General features: G+C 43.1%; 2 protein-coding genes across 3 annotated transcripts; one reads left to right on the top strand and one right to left on the bottom strand.

The window, feature by feature from the left end:
• Positions 1-863: 863 nt before the first annotated feature.
• Positions 864-6275, bottom strand: LOC112220964 (reticulon-4 receptor-like 2). 2 transcript variants are annotated; one of them, XM_024382977.2, is made up of 4 exons: positions 5991-6275; positions 4186-4412; positions 3746-3979; positions 864-3658 (listed from the first exon to the last, which is right to left on the bottom strand). In XM_024382977.2, exons 1-4 carry the CDS (start codon positions 6046-6048, stop codon positions 2786-2788), a joined length of 1392 nt encoding a protein of 463 aa, XP_024238745.2. In that variant the 5' UTR covers positions 6049-6275; the 3' UTR covers positions 864-2785. The 2 variants fall into 2 exon arrangements, with proteins under 2 accessions (XP_024238745.2, XP_024238746.2); XM_024382978.2 differs by lacking the exon at positions 5991-6275 and adding an exon at positions 5216-5357.
• Positions 6276-14092: 7817 nt separating this feature from the next.
• On the top strand, positions 14093-19140 carry LOC112220965 (zinc finger protein 37). The gene is made up of 2 exons (XM_024382979.2): positions 14093-14443; positions 16805-19140. The coding sequence occupies exons 1-2, from the start codon at positions 14341-14343 to the stop codon at positions 18766-18768; spliced, it is 2067 nt and encodes a 688-aa protein (XP_024238747.1). The 5' UTR covers positions 14093-14340; the 3' UTR covers positions 18769-19140.
• Positions 19141-22584: the final 3444 nt, after the last annotated feature.

A 22584-nucleotide genomic window follows, 5' to 3' on the forward strand; every position in this document is an offset into this window, starting at 1 on the left:
ACCCAAACAAGCAGTCAGCACTGGCCATAGCCTTTTGGGGGCCCTAAGAGACATTTTGTTGCCCCCCCTCACCTTCCAAGCAAAACATTGTCTTGACAGCGGAGGAACATTCTTTAGAGTTAATTTCCTGCAATTCTACACATTTTGCCATGGGGTGTAGAACAAATATGACCATTTTAAAGCAGATTTGCTGCAATTCTACACATTTTGCCATGGGGTGTAGAACAAATATGACCATTTTAAAGCAGATTTGCTGCAATTCTACACATTTTGCCATGGGGTGGAGAGATTTGCCATTTTATAACTAAATTCATGCAATTCTACTCATTTTTCCATGGGGCAGTGAGAAAAATGTGCAGCTTTATGGTTAATTTCCTGCAATTCTACTAATTTTACTATGTAGTGGAGAGAAATCTTGCCGTTTTGAATATCTGAGTGAGAGTGACTAACAACATCAATGCCCCCTCCCCCCTAAGTAATGTCACCATGATAAATACAAGTTTAGATGGCTGACTAGACTAATTGACCAATCTTAACCATGTTAGCTGACATGGGTTAATTGAGTGTGTCAGTGACTGACAATAAAAAGCTCATGCACAACCACATTTCCAAGTAGCACCTTGTGTATTCTACTATTATAACCCTCAACAGTAAAGACCCTGGCTGACTTTCTATAGAAAGTTGGTCATTTGCCAGTCCCTGCTCTAGACACTACACCTTGATAGGGACCTGTAATGTAGCGAAGGCTGTAAGTGTGTGTTTCTGGTGTTTTATAATACAATGGTGTTGTACTGTGTTTTCTCCTTAGCGATTTGACCTTTTGGAGGAAAGCCAGAGAAAGAGAGACTCCCACACGGTTCCATTTTAGTAAAACCAAGAAATGTTTTATTCACAGCTTCCATTGAAAAGAAAATGTGCAACATTATCACAGTTTCCTTCATATTCCATTCAACCACACGGTCAGGGGAGGAGAGGGAGTGGCACATGGGGAGTGACAAACAGAAATGCCCCGACACTCATCATTACCTGGTTGGGTTTGCATTTGATTTGACAGAGATGTACATTCAGCCATGCACCTGCTGTCGGGAGTGTGTGTGTGTGCGCGTTAGATCTGGAATCAAACAGCTGTGTCTTCTGCTCTCAGTGGAATCCTCTTAGACTCAGACTTATTTAAATAGGACAGCTTGCTAACGAGAGGGATTGTTAAACGACTTTTAGCACGAGAGGCTACTGACAAACACACACACATTAAAGGAATGACTGGGGCACTCCTTATCTGGTGCTGACCCGCAGCAGGACACTGTCACTCCTTTGGACTGGATCAACCCTGCTAGACCCGGGCTTCAGTCACCATAATGGGCTATAGGTTCTTCCCAGTATACTGTCCTTCTGTGTGCATCTCACATTAACACAGAGCGAGACACACACAGTGGTCACGAGGGGAACGGCAGACTTAGAAACAAGAGGTAGAGACAGACTATTGAAGGGAAAGATTTCCATATATCTTTTCAAATCTACTCAATCTTTACATACAGTACACTAATAAACATGAGGGTGTTGCTCATGGCAACAATCACCAATGGAAAAAGAGAAAGAAAAACTAGAAAACCTGAAGAATGTTGAAGCATGGGCTTCATACAATAAACTACACAGCAGTGTCATGTATGTAGCTATCTAGTGTCACAAGTGTATCACTACCTACAGAGTTCGTGTGAGATATTTACAGTGTGGTTTTTATTGATGGTGTTGACAGGAAAAATAGATTACATGTCAAATGTTGGGAGATGGAGAGGCACCCTCGTTTTCACTCCCTTACTGGCACTCTGACCTGGCCTGATGTCTGTTGTATGTCGTAACAACTCTTAATCCTATCACTCTCACACTCTCTCTCTTTTATCCCGTCTCTTGCTTGCCAGCATCCTTTAAAGTCTTGTATTTTTGTTTCTGTCCTATCCCTGTTACATACACGCTCACATCCTTTACTTCACATCTATCCACCTCTCCTTTACCATTTCTGTGACAGATGTCTCACTGCAGTATTTTTCCATAAGTATTCCTGTCTTCCTGCTATTCCCTCTATGAGATACCCTCCGTGTTCTCTGTCTCCTGCTGCGGTAGCCCTGTAGGAGCAGCACTCTGGTGTCCCTGGTCTCTCAGGTAGAGAGGTGAAGGTTGAAAGGTCAGTGACAAATATGAAGCCAAAAGGAAGTGTTGCTTTTGAAAATCTTTTCTTAGCAGGACTGGCACGCAGTGGTTGACAATGGTGAGCGTTTTGACATACAAAATAGCCAGCGTCACAACGCCTGCGTTGTTCGCTGCGAATACAAACTAGTAGTTATGGTGATAAAATTCCTGAAAATGCCACCAGCTTACTGAGTGGTATGAATTGAATGCAGTGCTATGTTGTGGTACTAAATGTATGGATGTCTTGGTGTGGTGTGTTAGTGCGGTAGTAGCAGTAGTGATTGGAACTTGCGTAAGCTGGCCACACTATCGTGCTGTCAATGGCGACAGAACCTGCTGCTGTGATGTCATCTCAGTGAAAAATGAGCTCAGCTCTATCAGCAGCAGCGGCGCCCTCCAATGAAATGGTGTCCTACACTGCATCTCACCTGTACTCCTGAGAGCAGCTCCCTACTGCCTGCCTGCCTGCTCCTACATCAGTGTACCGCCCCCTGGGGGCCAGGGGGGAAACTGAAAGGAATCAAGATCCAGGTGTGCAGAGGAGAAAGAGAAAGGAGTTGGAGAAATAGAGTTGGAGAAAAAGAGAAGCTGACAGGGCTGTTCAGCCAAAGAGAAGGTGGAGGCAGAGAGTTAGCACAGAAAGGGAAAGAAGAGGGATGAAAGACTGAGTGGGGGAGAAGGAGGAGGAGGGCAGGAGGACCGGGGTGTCGTAGCCGGGCGGACACTCAAGCTCGAAGCAGCGCACGGAGGCATCTTCGTTCCCGTAGTTGGCCCAGTACTCCTCCTGGTCCACCTTGGGCAGGTTCACCTCATCCTCCGCAAGCTCGTACTTAGAGAAGAAGGAGTTTGAGGAAGGGTTGGAGGGCTGGTTGGGCTTGACCGAGGAGAAGGGATGCGCCTTGACCGTTTCGGAGCTCTTCTGGAAGATTCCTTTGGACGAAGCCACAGGCTTGTGCTTGGAGAACCACCATCTTGTCTTGGTGCTGAAGGTGGTCGTGGTGGTGCCGGCCAGTGACCCAGGGTCGGGGAGGGGGCAAAGGGCAAAGTCCATCTCTCGAAGGAAGCGCAGGTCCTGTCCACGGCGGGGGGAGGGGGAAGTGCACATCAGCTCGGAGGAGGAGATGCGAGCTGTACGGAACCACTCCCACAGGGGGCGGGCCTCACAGCCGCAGGACCAGGGGTTCCCATTGAGGCGGAGGAACTGGACTGCCACAGCATCTTTCATGGCCTGGCCCGGAAGCTCTGCCAGGGAGTTGTTGAACAGATAGAGGATGGTCAGACGGCCCAGGTCGCGGAAAGCACGGCGGTTCACCTGCCGGATTCGGTTGTCGTGGAGCAGGAGGCGGTCCAGGTTAACCAGGCCGTGGAACGCGTTCTCAGACAGCGTGCGGATGCGGTTGCCGTGCAGGAAGAGGTGGTTCAGGTTGACCAGGTCGGAGAAGAGGTCGTCCTGGATGAAGTGCAGCTGGTTCTCCTGTAAGGAGGAAGGACATTGTCAGTGTGTGTGTGTGTGTGTGTGTGTGTGTGTGTGTGTGAGTTATACGAGTATGTGTATCCATACCTGCAGGTAGAGGAACTGCAGGCTGTAGAGCTTGAGGAAGAGGTCGTGGGGGAGAGCGGCCAGCTTGCAGCGATGCATGTGCAGGCTCTGCAGCTTCTCCAGTCCCCGGAACGCTCCACCCTCCAGTCGCCGTAGCGATGGGTTGTCACCAAGGTCCAGCTCTTCTAGAACCCTCAGGTTGCTAAAGGCTCCAGCCTCAATCAATGTGATGTTATTGGAGTAGAGCCAGAGAACCTATAGGGGGAGGGGTTGAAAAGGGAAGAGGTATATAGAAAGTGATCGTTACACATCTGAGAAAGGACACAGCTCCAATACGAACACACAGAGCTCAAATACTAAGCAAAATACTACATTTAAATGCAAAACTATGCAATATCAATCCACAAAAACAATTATAGTTCATTAAAGAATAACCTACACAAAAACATACACATTCTAACCTGTGTCTCGAAGCCAAAAGAATCTGCTCTGAGCTCGGTGATGCGGTTGTTCTGCAGAAAGACGCGCTGGGAGTCGTAGGGAACTCCGGAAGGCACGGTGGTGAAGTTCTGAGACTGGCAGCTTACCGTCATGGGTGACGGGTAACACACACACAGCCTTGGACAAGTCCCCGCCCCACTCGGCTTCACCGCCACCAACCACAACACCAGCCATAGGGTGAGCCCACCTGAAACATACACACACACAGAGAGAAAGAGACAGATTAAAATAATGGAACATTATAACAACTAGCAGATGAATAGTACAGTAAAGACAACCAGAAAAAGGGCAAGGGATGCAGAGCTGTTTTCAGCACTTGGAGCTGTCCAGTGGAGTGGTGCAGAAAGTTGTTGATGGACACGGATATGACGCAAAAGCCAAGATTGATGCCATGATCTCAAGTCTGACTAATAGGCCCGTCGCACTCATTCATAATAAATTACATTATACAAATCTCTACCTGATCATGTTACATAGGCTAGTCAGCCTATTGGGCATAGACCAGTTTAACTTCTAGTTTTGATTTACATTTGGTTGAGTTGTCAAATGATGTGAATTCAAAATGAAAATCAACCAACCACCGTGTCATTGGATTTAGGATACGAGTTGGATGAAAAAAAAGAAGAAATTCCCTAACATTGATGACTTTTTTCAAATCCAACCAGTTTTCCACGTTGATTCAACATCATCACATATATTTTTGTTGGTTGTTCAACAATGTTGATTCAACCAGTTTTTGCCCAGTGGGAGTATAGGTTTATAATTCTGGTAACTTCATTCAACATTTATCCCAGACTAAATAGCTGAATGACCGTAAAACCAATCTTCTTCACCTCTGGTTCGAAGTGCTATCAAGTTCTATCACACGAGCCACACAAGGGCTAAACAAGATTTACCCTAGTAGCCTAAATTCACGAGCTAACTTCACAAAAAGGTTGGCTCACGAAGAGGTTACAGAGTATGGACAGGCGTAAAACAAGGTAACCGGACCCGGCTCGGTTTCTCTCTGCACATGGATTATTCAGAGGCGGTTTGGCAAGCTCGGATAACAGGGCACAAAGAAAACATCGCATGAAAAAAAGTATCGCGTGACCATTCAGCTTCCCTGGCAAATGTTCCAACGACCTCACCTTCATTACGCGAACCCGGTAACGACGTGGCTCGTTAACTGCGCGCGCACGGGACGTGGAGAGGACTTGTTTAGTAGGTGTGCGCAACATGAACAATTTACAATTGTGCTGTTTGTTGTTGTTTGTTTAGTAGGTGTGCTCAACATGAACAATTTCCAAATTTGTTTTTGCTTTATAATGTTGAGGTGGATGGAGACTGAAAATGATATAGGTTTTAAGTGGCATCTTGTTTGCAAGAGACAGATGTGTACTTCAGGAAGCCAACAACGTCTTTGAAAACGTGAGCCTAGATGTGTATGCATGCAAGCACGGGCATACAGGTAGGCTAGCTGTTTACGCACCTAACTGTGAACGAAATCAAGTGAGTAGTTCAGTACTTGAGACGTTCTTGTCTATTGCTGTTCTGTATTATCTCATGTTTCATGTTTTGTGTGGACCCCAGGACGAGTAGCTGCTGCTTCAGCAAAGCTACGGGGATCCTAATAAATACATAAAACAGTGATTCACTGTAAATCATATCTTAGGACATCACCCTCATCCCCAGTACCACCAACAACATCAAGACTACAACAACAACAACAAACAAAACAAATAACGTAGCCAAGCCTGTAGCCTATGAACTGAAGTCAACTCACTTTTGAAGTTGTGGATGTTGGAGCTCCAAGACCTCCGTGCAGTCGAGAGAGTTTCCATCTCGAACCAAAGCCGACAGCGAGTTAGCCTGAGCGCTGAGAAAGTGCCTGCTATCTCCGCTGAAGTTCAGCTCTGGTAACGGAGTCGGTGAGACTGAGTGAGTGACGAACATAATTCCCGGGATTTATACTTGATGAGCTCGCGCCCACGGCTGTGGACTGCGGCGGAATCTCTCATACGTCACCCTGTATGGGTCAGATTCGCGCGGGCGAATGGGAGGGGATGGGGTGGATGAGAGAGTTGCTCAGAGGAAGCGACTGGAAAGGAGAGGACGCTCACAGTGGAGTGCGTGTGTATCTGTATGCGTGCGTTGATGGAGCTCGGCGCGGTGTGAGTTTGGATCACAGAGGGGGATTGGAGGAGGATAAGCAGGTGGGAAAAGAGCATTTGGCTTATAAACAAATAACTTTTGCTCATTTAAAGCATCAATCTGTAGTCGCTTCATCCATTTTAGGACTTATACATTTATGATATGTACCCATTGATTCTTGAATAATATACATTTTAAATAAATGTCTCATGAGCTTAGTTCAACTGTTGTACCACATCAGAACCCAAAATATAAGCTTGTTTTTTTCTCCTAACGTTTGTAAATAAAGCAAATATAAACAAACATGCTATAGCCTGGAAACATGGCTAAAACGGCCATTTTGATAGCATGTTCTTGGATGATTAGGCCTTGCATCCATAGCTGTCTGTCTTTGCATTTGAGAGTGGTTACATTTCTACAGGCCCATAACTCAGCTTTTTTACAGAAACAGTGGCGGGGCTTTCGCTTTGTTATTGTTTCAAATGCCGATCGCGAGTTCGATGGCATGCGATTGAGAATATCTTAATAAAGTATTTTGTCTTTACTTAAAGAGATAGAGTAGCCTACCTGTGAGATGAGAGAGGGCATCGTGGACGTCAATTACTATGCAGGAATGAGGCAGTTAGTTAGGCCTACCTCATCATCTCAAATTTACAGTATATATCGTCGCTCTACAGCCAATAATAGTATGTCTTGATCATGCGTGTGTTATAGGCCTACATCAAACATTCAGAACCTTTTACACAATAGTCTATACCGTTTCAAGTATTCTACCCTGATGCGCCCTAATGGCACCGCAGCCCACATGCCGTTTTTCCTTGGGATTTAACCACACATTTTCATCGATCTTATTAATAAGTGTGTTATTGTGTAAAAGACTAGATCAGGGATGGGCAACTTTGATGGGAGTAGGGGCCACAACAAATCTGAACTCATCATGAGGGGCTGCAGTGGCTCGCGAGTCTGCGGGTCTGCGTCACATTCATACACACGCACGCAGTCAGAGCTGCCCCTTCTTGCCTTTGGCTCCCACATTGCGAGTAAAACATTTTCTTGACAGGGGAATGTCTGTTTCAGAGTTAATTTCCTGCGACTGTAGGCTTACACATTTTGCCATGGGGCAAAAATAAAATATTACTGTTTTAAAGCAAGTTTGCTGCAATTGTACACATTTTTCTATAGGACCGAGAGAATGTTTGATAGCTGGCTAGACTAACTTACCAATCTTAAAAATGTTAGCTGACATGGGCTAATTGAGTGACAATCAATGACTGATATAACAATTAACTGCTGATGCTCAACCACATTTCCAAATTGCATCTTGTGTATTCTGTTATTCTAACTCTCAACAATTGAGACCCCACTGACTTTCTAAACAAATATATAGAGTACCATTCATAAACTTGGACACACCTACTCATTCAAGGGTTTTTCTTTATTTGTACTATTTTGTATATTGTAGAACAATAGTGAAGACATCAAAACTATTAAATAACACACATGGAATCATGTAGTAACCAAACAAGTGTTAAACAAATCCAAATATATTTTAGATTTTAGATTCTTCAAAGTAGCCACCCTTTGCTTTGATGACAGCTTTGCACAGTCTTGGCATTCTCTCAACCAGCTTCACCTGGAATGCTTTTCCAACAGTCTTGAAGGAGTTCCCACATACGCTGTACACTTGTTGGCTGCTTTTTCAACACTCTGCGGTCCAACTCATCCAAAACCATCTCAATTAGGTTGAGGTCGGGTGATTGTGGAGGCCAGGTCATCTGATGCAGCACCATCACTCTTCCTCTTGGACAAATAGCCCTTACACAGCCTGGAGGTGTGTTTTGGGTCATTGTCCTGTTGAAAAACAAATGATAGTTCCACTAAGCGTAAAAAACAGATGGGATGGCGTATCGTTGCAGAATGCTGTGTTTAAGTGTGCCTTGAATTCTAAATAAGAAATCACCAACAGGGTACCATCACACCTCCTCCTCCATGCTTCATGGTGGGAACCACACATGCAGAGATCATCTGTGCATCTACTTTGCGTCTCACAAAGACACGGCGGTTGGAACCAAAAATCTCAAATTTGGACTCATCAGACCAAAGGACAGATTTCCACAGTTTATTGTCCATTGCTTGTGTTTCTTGGCCCAAGCAAGTCTCTTCTTATTATTGGTGTCCTTTAGCAGTGGTTTATTTGATGCAATTCGACCATGAAGGCCTGATTCACACGGTCTCCTCTGAACAGTTGATGTTAAGATGTGTCTGTTACTTGAACTCTGCAAAACATTTATTTGGGCTGCAATCTGAGGTGCAGTTAACTTTAATGAACTTATCTTCTGCAGCAGATTTAACTCTGGGTCTTCCTTTCCTGTGGCAGTTGTCATGAGAGCCAGTTTCATCATAGTGCTTGATTGTTTTTGAGACTGCATTTGAAGAAACTTTCAAAGGTCTTGAAATGTTCCATATTTCTTGACCTTCATGTCTTAAGTAATGATGGACTGTCATTTCTCTTTGCTTATTTGAGCTGTTCTTGCCACAATATGGACTTGGTCTTTTACCAAATAGGGCTATCTTCTGTATACCACCCCTACCTTGTCACAACACAGCTGATTGGCTCAAACGCATTAAGAAGGATAGAAATTCCACAAATTAACTTTGAACAAGGCACACCTGTTAATTGAAATGCATTCCAGGTGACTACCATGAAGCTGGTTGAGAGAATGCCAAGAGTGTGAAAAGCTGTCATCAAAGCTGGTGGCTACGTTGAAGAATCTCAAATATAAAATCTATTTTGATTTGTTTAACAATTTTGGGGGTAGTTTTGAGGTCTTCACTATTATTCTACAATGCAGAAAATAGTACAATTAAAGAAAAACCCTTGAAGGAGTAGCTGTGTCCAAACTTTTGACTGGATCTGTATTTATTTAGTTTAATCCTTGGGCCTACAAAAGGGGGGCAGCGGGCGCCAGTTACCCATCCCTGGGCTAGATGGATTCATACTTCAAAAGACTGAAGTTGTTAAACCTTTCAGTGTGTGGATGTTCTGAAGAAAATGTTGTCAAAACATCCATTCACGTGTCGTTACACGCAAGACTGACTGGTTTATTTTTGTACCGTTAGCAGGACATTCTGTCTCAGACTACACTCTAAAAGATGTTGGGTTGTTTGGTTGACCCAACTGCTGGGTTGCAGGCATTGGGTCACTTAGTTGGGTTGTGTTTTTGTAGCCTCCCTAAAAGCCTATGCTAATCCCATTGTTGGGATAGATACCACTTTATTATAATATGTAATAAAAAAAATCATAATATTCTAGCAATATGTGTCAAATGCAAAAAAATGCAGGGAATAGAAATCAATTGCAGCATATGAACTCAACATGATCAACAGGAATGACATTTACCCTCACGGGTGGTCACTAAAATATATCAGAAAGCCACACCCCTAATAATCCACACCTCCTATAAATAATCAAATGACCCAGCTGCTAGGTCAAGCCAGCATGAAAGTAAAAAATAACCAACTGATGGTTAAATTATCCCATATTTGGGTAATCTCATCAACCCACCAGTTTGGGTTATTCACGCAACCAAACAGGCTGGGTCAAAATAACCCAGCATGTATTCTGTCCAATATTTACCCAGCCTGTGTTACCAATGAACTCAAATTGGTTTGTTTTTAATCCAGCCTTTTTTTGAGTGTAGAATCAGATGAATTAGTCAGATTTGGCTTGATATTAGTTTTGGATTAGGTTATTGATTTGTGAAATTACAACCAAAGTAAAAGTGTCCAAAAGTAGGGCCTAACCTGAGTCTGGATCTCCTTGGTGAATGGACAGAACACTACTCAATGTGTGTGTGTGTGTTTGTGTGTGTGTCTGTTTGTGCATGCGTGCGCAGTCTGTGTGCTTTCTAAGGTACATTTCAGTGGGTGGAGGATGGGGGTGGTTTTGTAGGGATTTTATGCAGCATGTGTGTGCATGGTTAAGACATGTTTTGGGGGTGGGTTGAGTCAGAACTGAGTCCTCTCCCGCCATGACTTGGGTCAACGCTGTTCCATATCCAGCAGCATGATGCACACAGTCTGTTCCTGATGGCAACACAGAGGTAATGGCACAGAACAATAACAATTGCTACTCAGGAGAAGGTCAGCTCCACAAGCTGTGTAATAGCATATGACATCATTCATTCGCAGAGGACATCTTTGTGTGTGTGTGTGTGTGTGTGTGTCTATGTGCACCTAGGATCTTTTGCATAACAATCACTCTACCATTACCTTGGTCACAACTTAAAATATCTGGTGATCAATTAACCAGCTAGCAATCTGCTATGTGTGTGTTAGTTCACAATGTTCCTTGAGCCTCTAAGCTTTGGGGGTGGTAGTCAGCTCTGTGAGCTGGCACCAGTGGTCACCATGGGTGGCCGTGGAGAGTTGGTAAGGAGTGGAGAGGGGTTGGAGAGGGGAGGGATGGGGGGAGTGAGAAGCCGATTGCACAGCTGACTGAGGGTGGCTCTGTGTGCCCCCCTCCCTTCATCACGCACCCATACATTGGTCATGAGGCAGTATGTGTGTGTGTATTTGTGTGTGTGTGTGTTAGTATTTTGTCGATGATCTATTGAAGTAGTCAAAGATCACAAGCCTTCACAACAACTTTCTTTCTTTCTCTGCTCTGCCTCCTCTCTCTCAAATCCCTCTCTCTGCTCTGGTACACTAACATGTGATCTGGTGTAAACACAACATATTGAAAAGATTTGTCCTCCTGTCACATGCCGACCAATCCCTCCTCGAAAACACTCACGCACCCCTACACACATGCACGACCCCCATAGCCAGCACCTACACAAAATCAGGCATGGACACATTGTCGTGTCTTTGGCTATGTCGGATTATGTGATATGACATGCTATTCTATAAAATAATTTATCCGTAATTAATAACACCTGATTGAGCTAATCATGTAAATGTAATTAACTAGAGAGTCGGGCACCACAAAATAATATTTATAGAGCTGTTATCTTCCGAATAAACTCTTAAAGACCTAGTAATATTTTACATCCATAGCAGTCAACATTAATCTTCATCTTACTTCAGTCTCATCTGAAAGTTGTAAATTCTTGGTTATCTGCAAGAACCCTGGCTAACAATTTGAATCAGCAATACAAAATTGGGTTTAATCATTTATTTACTAAATACCTAACTAATCACACATACACATAATTAAATCATAACTTGATTACAAATGACGTCATAAAGGAAAACGTCCCTAGCGGGCGGAACAGATATGACAGCTTGTTACACAAAGGAAAAGGGGCTGGGTTGAGTGAAAGAGCGGGAAGACCGGAACAAAGTCGAAGCTGTGCTATCGTAAATACAGTATCTTATGCATTCTAAATTACCGCCCATTTGGAAAAGGAAAATGCAATAAATATTTACTCTGAGCTGTGCTTCAGTAGGTTGGTGGTAGATGGAAGGCCGTGTTGCCAAACCGAGTCCTCTGTCCTTTGAAGAATGTCTCTAGTTGTCAATTGGGTATGTTGTAGTGACATTGTTGTGTGATAGACGGGATACTCTGTCTGTTCCTTCCTAACCTGCGTTTGCAGCTGCGGTCGCTAACTCAACAGCTAGGAGGTATCACTTCTGTAGTGAATAAGAGTTCAAAGTTCATACCATTCGCGACCAAAGCTCCTGCTGATGTTGGCTTCGTCCTGTAGTTATTTTCTGAACCATTCTGACATAGGATTGTCATCCTACCTCATTGGAACAGGAAGTTATGTTGTCGTCAAGGGATTATATAGGAAGGGAGAGGAGGGTGTGTCAGAAAAGTTTTATAGCCCTTGTCCCTTCACAGGGGAGGGCCACTGATTGAGCAGCCCTATCTTATGAAAATCCAAATCTCACATTTTAGAAGCTAAAATCACATTTCATCCCATCACAAATAATTTCATATTCAAACATATAAATTGAACAACAATTCCATGTGAATCCGATAACTCTGATGTGTAGACTTTCCACTGTAGAGTTATGTCATCTTATCATTGATGAGAATGTCTCAGATGACAACCGAACTGACATCATATTCATTAAGTACCACTGCATATGTTCAATTGTTCGGATTACCAGAATATAGTTCATTTCCCCCACATACTGATGTTCCCAGAATCTCTATGCTAACCAAGTTTTTTTTTAAATGTAACCTCAGTAGGTTAGAGAAGGGAAAAGGGGGGAAGAGGTATTTATGACTGTCATAAACCTATCCCCCAGGCCAACGTCATGACAACATACAGTACAGAGCCGAACCCACACAGACACGTTTCTACTATAGATGCAAACATACTATACACACATGAAATGAAGAGAGATGGGCAGGGCAGAGAGATAATAGGAGGGAGAAAGAAAGAAAACATAGGGGATGAGGATTAAAACAGACATGGAGAAGTTGAAGAGAAATAGGACTACTTGGGTGGGATATGAAAGGGAGGAATGACTGTTTCTCTTTTTCATTTCCTGTCCTTTTAGAATACAGAAAACATGAGAGTGCATTAATGGATGTATTGAATGACGTGCAGCCGGTATTCTAGTAAGAGTGTTGACTGATAGTGTGAGAGAAAATAAAGGAGAATCCCACTTTCAATTACATAACTGTGATAAATTAGAGGGAGCTGTATAAATCTCTGCCAGAGTCTGTGTGTATGTATGTGTGTGCCATGAAAAAACATTCCCTCCTTCTCTTTCTGCCTTCGAGACTTGATTAAAAAAGACAGAAAAACATCACGTCAGGCTCATTAGCACTGACACAATTATTTACATCTCATTCTCCTCCCTACATTTCTCTATTGCTATTTCTTATTTGTTCATTCCTTTATTTTTACATTGTGACGTGGGATGGGGATCATTGATGACGCAGATAGATGACAGTCACCGAACTAGACTGAACAAACAGCTGGGCAGGAGCTGTCTGAGTGTGACTCAAAATAACAGAGACTTGAAAATATTTGTTATTTCAACAGTTTCAAAACTCAAATTAAGTAAATTAAAGTTTATCTTCAAGTTATTTACTTCCACCTAACTAGGCTGCATTGGTGTACTTTAAGTAAAAAAATACTTTAAAGTATTACTTAAGTAGTTTTGGGGGGTTTCTGTACTTTACTATATTTTTACTTTTACTTCACTACATTCCTAAAGACAATAATGTACTTTTTACTCTACATTTTCCCTGACACCCAAAATTACTCGTTACATTTTGACAGGAAAACGGTCCAATTCACTCAATTATCAAGAAAACATCCCTGGTCATCCCTACTGCTTTTGATCTGGCGGACTCACTAAACACAAATGCTTTGTTTATAAATATGTCTGAGTGTTGGAGTGTGCCCCTGCTATCCGTCAATAAAAAAAACGAGAAAATGATGCCGTTGAAATTATTTGTACTTTTACTTTTGATACTTAAGTACATTTGAGCAATTACATTTCCTTTTGATACTTTAATATATTTAAAACCAAATACTTTTACTGATGTAGTATTTTACTGGGTGACTTTCACTTTTACTTGAGTCATTTTCTATTACGCTATCTTTACTTTTACTCAAGTATGTCGACTGAGTACTTTTCCCACCACTGCTGGGCTGGAGACCTTTCACGTCCCACCTCAACACAAGGCTGCGGTAAACTACTCACAAGTGGAGGGTCGTCACTTGTTACCCCACCCACAAAGTCAAAAACCCCGCCTATGTCCACAGTTTATCTTCTTAAACATTTATTTTAAAACTAACTTTAAGCACACTGCTAACCTTATGCCTAACCCTAAAAAATATCATTTTTGTTCTCATGAATTCGTACAATATAGCCAATTCTTACTTTATCGCTGTGGTAGCTAGTGGAAACTCCAAGCGGTCCCCAGTCGCTATTCATTGACGTCGCGGTATTATGTACTGTATTTCGCTGCTTTCATTTTTTCTTGTAGCTAGCCTGCTAGCTAGTTGTCAACAATGGGTGATAGTGAGCAGGTAGAGTGGACGTTTATGAAATTATACCTTAACGATATTGGAAACGCTCTTTCAGATAAATCTGGAACATGGATGTCGAAAAGAAGTAGGTGGCATGCTAATGTATCAACACATAGCAAAATGTTAACGTCACCACCAGCTAGCTATTTGCTGCTTTACGTTTCAGCCAAGGCGGTAGTGTTAGCTAGCATCTATAGCTAGCATAGTCATTCACAAGTTCTGCAAGTAGAGTTTTAAACGTGCATCGTTTAGGGGTCAAGCATCGCGACCTAATTAGCAATGTCTGATGCCACTGGGCACACACTGGTTGAATCAACGTTGTTTCCACGTCAAATGACGTTGAACCAACTTGGAATATACGTTTAATTGACGTCTGGATTGTTTCCATTAGTTACCACAGCCACAACGTACAAATTGAGTGTATCGTAAAAATACAAAAACAAAAATGAGCTTTTTGGTCTTAATTTAAGGATAGAATTAGGCATGTGGTTAAAGTTGGGTTCAAAATCACATATTTTTAAGAATAAAAATCGTAGAAATAGTCGGGGTATATGACTTTGTGGCTGTAGTAACTAGTGGGACAACCCAGTGGGACAGAACAGCACTGAAGCCGCAAAGGCTGAGAGATAACAATAGAGCCCCACAGTGGATGTGCCATAATACTCATAAAACCTAGCGGTCAAACACGAAAATGTTTCCAATCATTTTTCACATAGGGGATTTTTAGAAACACCTAAAATAAGGGCTGTTTCGTGTAGGCTTACCCAAGCGTTACGTTTTGATAACCATGTAAATCTCTCTCGACTAGGTGACTTGTATCACTAGATTTGGCACTATTTACGCTGATTCGAAAATGCTAATTAGCATCAAAGACTACAAATCCCTGCAAGCTCCTCCACATCATCTCTAATTTACACCTTTGCTAACAGGTATTGTCAATTTAAAACTTTCACAAAACAGTCACCGAATTTTCAATTTAAAGAAAAGTAGCAAATTGAATAATGACTACATTCAGCTAACATTAGATCGTTAATCCGAGATTCTTAACTTTGCCTCGATTCGGTAGTCTCGTCCAGATCATCAAGGCATTTGTTGTTCTTTATCACATTAGCAGCAAATTAGCATTTCCTTTTTGGGGGGTAAATACAGGCAACAATATTGATAAAAGTCAACTTGTTCTAGAAAGATTTGTGCGGTTATCAAAACCTTATGCCACTGTAAGCTTACATGGAACACAGGCCTTCTTTTAAATATATATCTTTTTTTAAATATGGTCTGTGGTAAACACAGGCTTAGGAGATCGTATATGTCTTGTTCAATGAGATCATGTTCATCAGCTAATGTCACTTTAAATTAATTGTGACGCATTGATGTAATAAAAAGCTCACCAAGGCTTCATAATTCATGAAGGTAATGTTAACTGACTAATATTATCTCATAGAACAAAGCATATAAAATCTCCAAGCCTGTGTTAACTTCAGACCTTATTTTTGGCATTTATCCCAAAACCCAATTTTTTCCCCCATTAATTTCCCCCCATAGGAATGGCTGAACGAACCAGAGGTAACTCAGTTCTGTTTTTTAAGACTACAAGCTCGGGAGCTCTATACGGTCTGGTTCCAGCAGATACCTTCTCACGCCACAGACGCTGTGAGACATTTGGGATGAGACAGGATGTCGAATGGTGCTAGTTTGTACTAGCTAGAGTGTCTGCTAGGTAGGTAGTTTGTATTAGCTAGCGTGTCTACTAGGTAAGTAGTGTGTACTAGCTAGGTGCACAAGCAACAGTGGTAAACATAACGTCCTGGACCAGAGCTAGTGCGCTGACTGGTATGTTCGTAGCACACTGACGCCTTGAAACAAAGCTACTGACTCACACGATACAAGAAACCAACAAATGTCAACAGGTTGCGAGCACACATACCTTTTCAGATGGAAAAATACCATCTGAGACGCATGCGCTTTGAGGTTTGTAGACCACGCGGCGCAATTGGGCATAATCTGCAGCAGGAGGCTTCTGCTAAATAATCATTTTGATTCCCAGCACACACATCTGGGGCATATTCATTACTCCGATTCTGTTGAGAAACATTTTTACAATGTTGGACAAATTCAGGTAGGTCCATCCCCGTTTCGTTTGCTTCCGTTTAAGAAATGTTTTGCAGCAGAATGGGCGCAATGAACATGCCGCTGGTCTAAAACACTGCATCTCAGTGCAAGAGGCATCACTGCAGTACCTGGTTCGTATCCAGGCTGCATCACATCCGGCTGTGATTGGGAGTCCCATAGGGTGGCGTGCAATTGGCCCTGCATTGGCTGGGGTAGGCCGTCATTGTATGTCTTGCCTAGGTGGAGAAAAAAAACTAATTGGGCCTTATATGGGAATTATTAAAAAATTTGTGCTCTTTCAAAAATTAATAAAACCCCGCTCCTCTTTTTCCCACAGAACCGGCTGCCTATCATGAAGAAGAACAGGCAGGGGTGACACCCACTCAAAGGTCAGAGAGGCAGCTGAGAACTCCCCAGAGAAACTCCAGATGGCAAAGTCCCAGGACGCATTCTAAACACCTGACAGAAGAACAGAGGGGCTTTTCTCCTGTGTCTGGGTCTGGGGAGGAGAGCGACAAGGAGGCCTCCCCACCAAAAAGGAGGACCACAATAAGCAGCTCCAAAAAGACAAGAACCAAGTCTCACACAAAGGATTATGATGACTGTTCTGGGACAGAATCTGGCAAGCAGCCAGAGAAGAGCACACAAAGAAAAAAAGGGCACAGCAACTCAAAAAAGAATAAGACTAATACTCACTGTAAGGAGGGGGATAATGACAACTTGTCAGACAAACCAACTGTGGTGGCTTCCCCCAGAAAAAGGAGCAGGCAATGTAGTGACTTCAATGTATTTGAAGCAGAGGCTGAACCATATAATACTGTGTCTGAGCCTGAGGTGGAGGTAGTTGTGGAGGGGGAGACTGAAGTGGCTTCTGCTTCGAAGAGGTGGAAACAGAACAACACCCCCAAAACAACTAAGCATCATGCCGAGGACAAAGTTGAGAGTGAACATTATGAGTTGATAGAACAGGCTGAAGAGACTCCCATTAGAAAAAAACTTAGCAAGTCTAAAAAGATAAGAACGAGGACTCCCTCTGAAGACGTGACGGAAGATGAAAGTGACCACTTTGAGACGGAAGGACATGCTGAAGACACTACCCTCAGAAAAAGACAGAGGAGTTCGATGGAATCTAGAAAGAAGAGCTCCAAGAGTCCTTCGAAGAAGGCCAGCGATGCAGAGAGTGATGGTGAATCAGGCAAACATGTTTCCAAGAGTCTGCCTAAGGACTTACATGAAGAAGAGAGTGACCAAGATGCTGAGACGCAGTCTAAGAACCTCCGTGAGGAGAGTGACCAAGACTCCCAGACGGAGCCTAAAGGCTTAGGTGCAGAGAAGTGGCACCGCTCTGACCATCCAGAGGAAGAGACAGAACAGGAGGTGTTACCTGCAAAGAGAGAAAGAGGACCCAAGAGCATGAAGACCGTGAAGTTAGATTCCAACTCTGACTCTGAAAATGTCACTGTTAAAAACAAAGGCAAAAAGCAAGGTGCCACAGGTTTGAAGGCACCAAGAGTAAGATTTAGACCACCTGTAGAGAAAAAGAAAAGGGTGAAAATACTTCATATTTGCAGTTTCTGTGAAAAGGTCCTGCCTAACAGGGATGCTCTGGGTAGGCACCTTCAGCGTCACACAGGGGAGAAGCCTTACCACTGTGAAGAGTGTGGCAAAGACTACGGCAGCAAAAACACTCTGAAGATTCACAATATGCAGGTTCACCACAAGGGGACAAAGGACTTCATATGCAATGATTGTGGTCAACAGTTTACCCACTTCACGTACCTCAAACGCCACCTGTACTCCCACACGGACAAGGAAAAGAGGCCACACCTGTGCAATGTGTGCGGGAAGCATTTCATCCAGAAGTCTCACTTGGACCGTCACAAGATGATTCACACCGGAGAGAAACCATTCAACTGCGAACACTGCGCCATGGCCTTCAATCGGCCGGACTCCCTGCGGATGCATCTGAAGCTACACGTGTCGGGTAGTGAGGGGCAAAATCTGGCAGAGCAAGAGAAGACTAAGTGCACAGCGTGTAAGAAGAGCTTTGTCAACCCAAATTACCTCAAAGTCCACATGAGAATACACACTGGGGAGAGGCCATACAAGTGTGAGGACTGTGCCAAGAGCTTCACCCAGATCAGTATTCTCAACGCGCACCGGCGCACGCACACTGGAGAGAAGCCACACGAGTGCAAAGTGTGCGGCAGCTGCTTCACCCGTCGCAAGTACCTGGATGATCACATAGGCAGAAAGCATGGGTCTTTAGAGCAAATGAATGAACAGCAGGATGAACAATGATACCTGAGTTTTTAGGTGTTGTGACTTAATGTGTGTAACACATAATATAAATATTGAAGATCAGGCAAGGCTGGACTGTTGCCTAGTAGTTTCTCTTGTGATGTTGCAGGATGTTTTTTCCATGATAAAAATACTGTTTTGGCTTTATAGTGGCGCCCATTCTGAAAATGGATATGTAGCCTTCGAAATCATTCCTTTGAATCTATACTAAACTTTGATGGTCCACACAATTTACTGTAATGCTTTATTGGTTTGCAAAAGTATGTGGACGGCTGCTCGTCGAATATCTCATTCTAAAATCCTTGGCATTAATATGGAGTTGGTCCCCCCTTTGCTGCTGTAAAAGCCTCCACTCTTCTGGGAAGGCTTTCCATTAGATGCTGGAACATTGCTGCAGGGACTTGCTTCCATTTAGCCACAACAGCGTTAGTGAGGTCGGGCAATTAGGCCTGGCTCACAGTCGTCCCAATTCATCCCAAAGGTGTTAGATGGAGTTGAGGTCAGGGCTCTGCAGGCCAATCAAGTTCTTCCACGCCGATCTCAACAAACCATTTCTGTATAGACCTCGCTTTGTGTACGGGGGTATTGTCATGCTGAAGCAGGAAAGGGCCTTCCTCAAACTGTAGCCACAAAGTTGGAAGCACAGAATCGTTGGAAGCACAGTTATTGACAGACAATGTTTACATGCTAGGCGCTTCAGCACCTGGTGGTCCCGTTCTGTAAGTTTGTGTGGCCTACCACTTCGCGGCTGAGCTGTTGTTGCTCCTAGACATTTCCACTTCACAATAACAGCACTTACAGTTGACCGTGGCAGTTCTAGCAGGGTGGAAATTTGACAAACTGACTTGTTGGAAAGGTGGAATCCTATGAAGGTCACTGAGCTCTTCAGTACTGGCCATTCTACTGCCAATGTTTGTCTCTGGAGATTACATGGCTGTGTGCTCGATTTGATACACCTGACAGCAATGGGTGTGGCTACAATGGCCCGAATCCACTAATTTGAAGGGGTTCCATATAATAACATGATAGAGACTATCATCAATGTACAGTACGATCTATTAGGTTACAATTGGGGGGAGAGGAGGCTGTCAGTGTGGTTTATTTGCGTCATACATAATTAACAATCAAACTGGAGAATAAATTCCAACAAAGTAACATGACTTAATTCATATTTCCATTTTCATTGACAAGTAACTGGGCTGATACTTGACCGGATTTTTGTGGTGTTTTTAAACCATTAAGCTTTATGCTTACACGCTATCATTTATTTGTTCTCCATGTTGAATCAATCGTTTTTTATACTTATCATAATTTTGAATTCATTGCTTGGTGGTTTTTCTTCTTTTGGACTGAAAATACATCTTCAGGCTTATACCAACTGAAGTGTTTGAAACTAAGTGTATCTGATATTTTCTCCTTGCCATTACTGATATTTTATTTTATTCTGATTATTTTTTATTTATTTCACCTTTATTTAACCAGGTAGGCCAGTTGAGAACAAGTTCTCATATACAACTGCGACCTGGCCAAGATAAAGCAAAGCAGTGCGACACAAACAACAACAGAGTTACACATGGAATAAACAAACGCACAATCAATAACACAATAGGAAAAAAATCTATATACAATGAGTGCAAATTAGGTAAGATTAGGGAGGTAAGGCAATTAAATAGGCCACATTAGCGAAGTAATTACAATCTAGCAATTAAACACTGGAATGGTAGATGTGCAGGTTGAAATGAATTGGACATAAGAAACAGCATCTTCATACTTTTCTTTCTTTCAACAATAACTCTGGGAGGTAAAACATTGGAGAGTGGTAATTGAGTCATGCATAATGTCAGACAAAAAAAAGTTGAATCTAATGTCTCTGCAGTCATTGTACCTGTCTAATATGCATAATATTGCGTGAAATAATCCCTTAATAACAAATAAGGCTTGTATATGTTGACTTATATAAGGCATGTGCTTTAACTCCGTTATACTGTATTTACCAGACACTGTTTATCTAGTGGGGTGATGATCGTGCTGTGCAATACTATTTGCTGATAGAATATCCGCCGTGATTACCACATCCTGTTCTACGATATATAAACCCTGTAAAGGTTCTCGCTGTTATGTTATTTGTTGGTTCGACCCTTAAAATACTTCACATATAGACCGACCATCTGTCATGTTGACAGGTTTTGTTAATAAGAGGATCCTGTGGAAATAAATAAAGTCATTTGGAAACAGGCTGCCTTCTCTGTTAATGCCAGTAGGTGGCAGACGTGTACTGTTTTTACTCTGTCAAGAGGTTGATTTAAGAGCAGCTCAAACTCTTTAAAACATTGCTCTCTTCCTGACAATACTTGGCCTACTGGTCAGCTGCTAGATAAGCAAAAACCACTTGGGCTAGCTAACGTCAGCTACAGTGCCTTCAGAAAGTATTCATGCCACTTATTCAACATGCCAAAGGGGGCGGTGTTGCAATCTACTGCAAAGATAGCCTGCAGAGTTCTGTCCTACTATCCAGGTCTGTACCCAAACAATTTGAACTTCTACTTTTAAAAATCCACCTCTCTAAAAACAAGTCTCTCACCGTTGCCGCCTGCTATAGACCACCCTCTGCCCCCAGCTGTGCTCTGGACACCATATGTGAACTGATTGCCCCCCATCTATCTTCAGAGTTCGTGCTGCTAGGCGACCTAAACTGGAACATGCTTAACACCCCAGCCATCCTACAATCTAAACTTGATGCCCTCAATCTCACACAAATTATCAATGAACCTACCAGGTACCTCCCCAAAGCCTTAAACACGGGCACCCTCATAGATATCATCCTAACCAACTTCCCCTCTAAATACACCTCTGCTGTCTTCAACCAAGATCTCAGCGATCACTGCCTCATTGCCTGCATCTGTAATGGGTCAGCGGTCAAACGACCTCCACTCATCACTGTAAAACGCTCCCTGAAACACTTCTGCGAGCAGGCCTTTCTAATCGACCTGGCCGGGGTATCCTGGAAGGATATTGATCTCATCCCGTCAGTAGAGGATGCCTGGATATTTTTTTTTTAAATGCCTTCCTAACCATCTTAAATAAACATGCCCCATTCAAGAAATTTAGAACCAGGAACAGATATAGCCCTTGGTTCTCCCCAGACCTGACTGCCCTTAACCAACACAAAAACATCCTATGGCGTTCTGCATTAGCATCGAACAGCCCCCGTGATATGCAGCTGTTCAGGGAAGCTAGAAACCATTATACACAGGCAGTTAGAAAAGCCAAGGCTAGCTTTTTCAAGCAGAAATTTGCTTCCTGCAACACTAACTCAAAAAAGTTCTGGGCCACTGTAAAGTCCATGGAGAATAAGAACACCTCCTCCCAGCTGCCCACTGCACTGAAGATAGGAAACACTGTCACCACTGATAAATCCACCATAATTGAGAATTTCAATAAGCATTTTTCTATGGCTGGCCATGCTTTCCACCTGGCTACTCCTACCCCGGTCAACAGCACTGCACCCCCAACAGCAACTCGCCCAAGCCTTCCCCATTTCTCCTCCCAAATCCATTCAGCTGATGTTCTGAAAGAGCTGAAAAATCTGGACCCCTACAAATCAGCCGGGCTAGACAATCTGGACCCTTTCTTTCTAAAATTATCTGCCGAAATTGTTGCCACCCCTATTACTAGCCTGTTCAACCTCTCTTTCGTGTCGTCTGAGATTCCCAAAGATTGGAAAGCAGCTGCGGTCATCCCCCTCTTCAAAGGGGGGGACACTCTTGACCCAAACTGCTACAGACCTATATCTATCCTACCGTGCCTTTCTAAGGT

The sequence above is a fragment of the Oncorhynchus tshawytscha genome, linkage group LG21, assembly GCF_018296145.1.
Source record: "Oncorhynchus tshawytscha isolate Ot180627B linkage group LG21, Otsh_v2.0, whole genome shotgun sequence".
NCBI classification, from domain to species: Eukaryota; Metazoa; Chordata; class Actinopteri; order Salmoniformes; family Salmonidae; genus Oncorhynchus; species Oncorhynchus tshawytscha.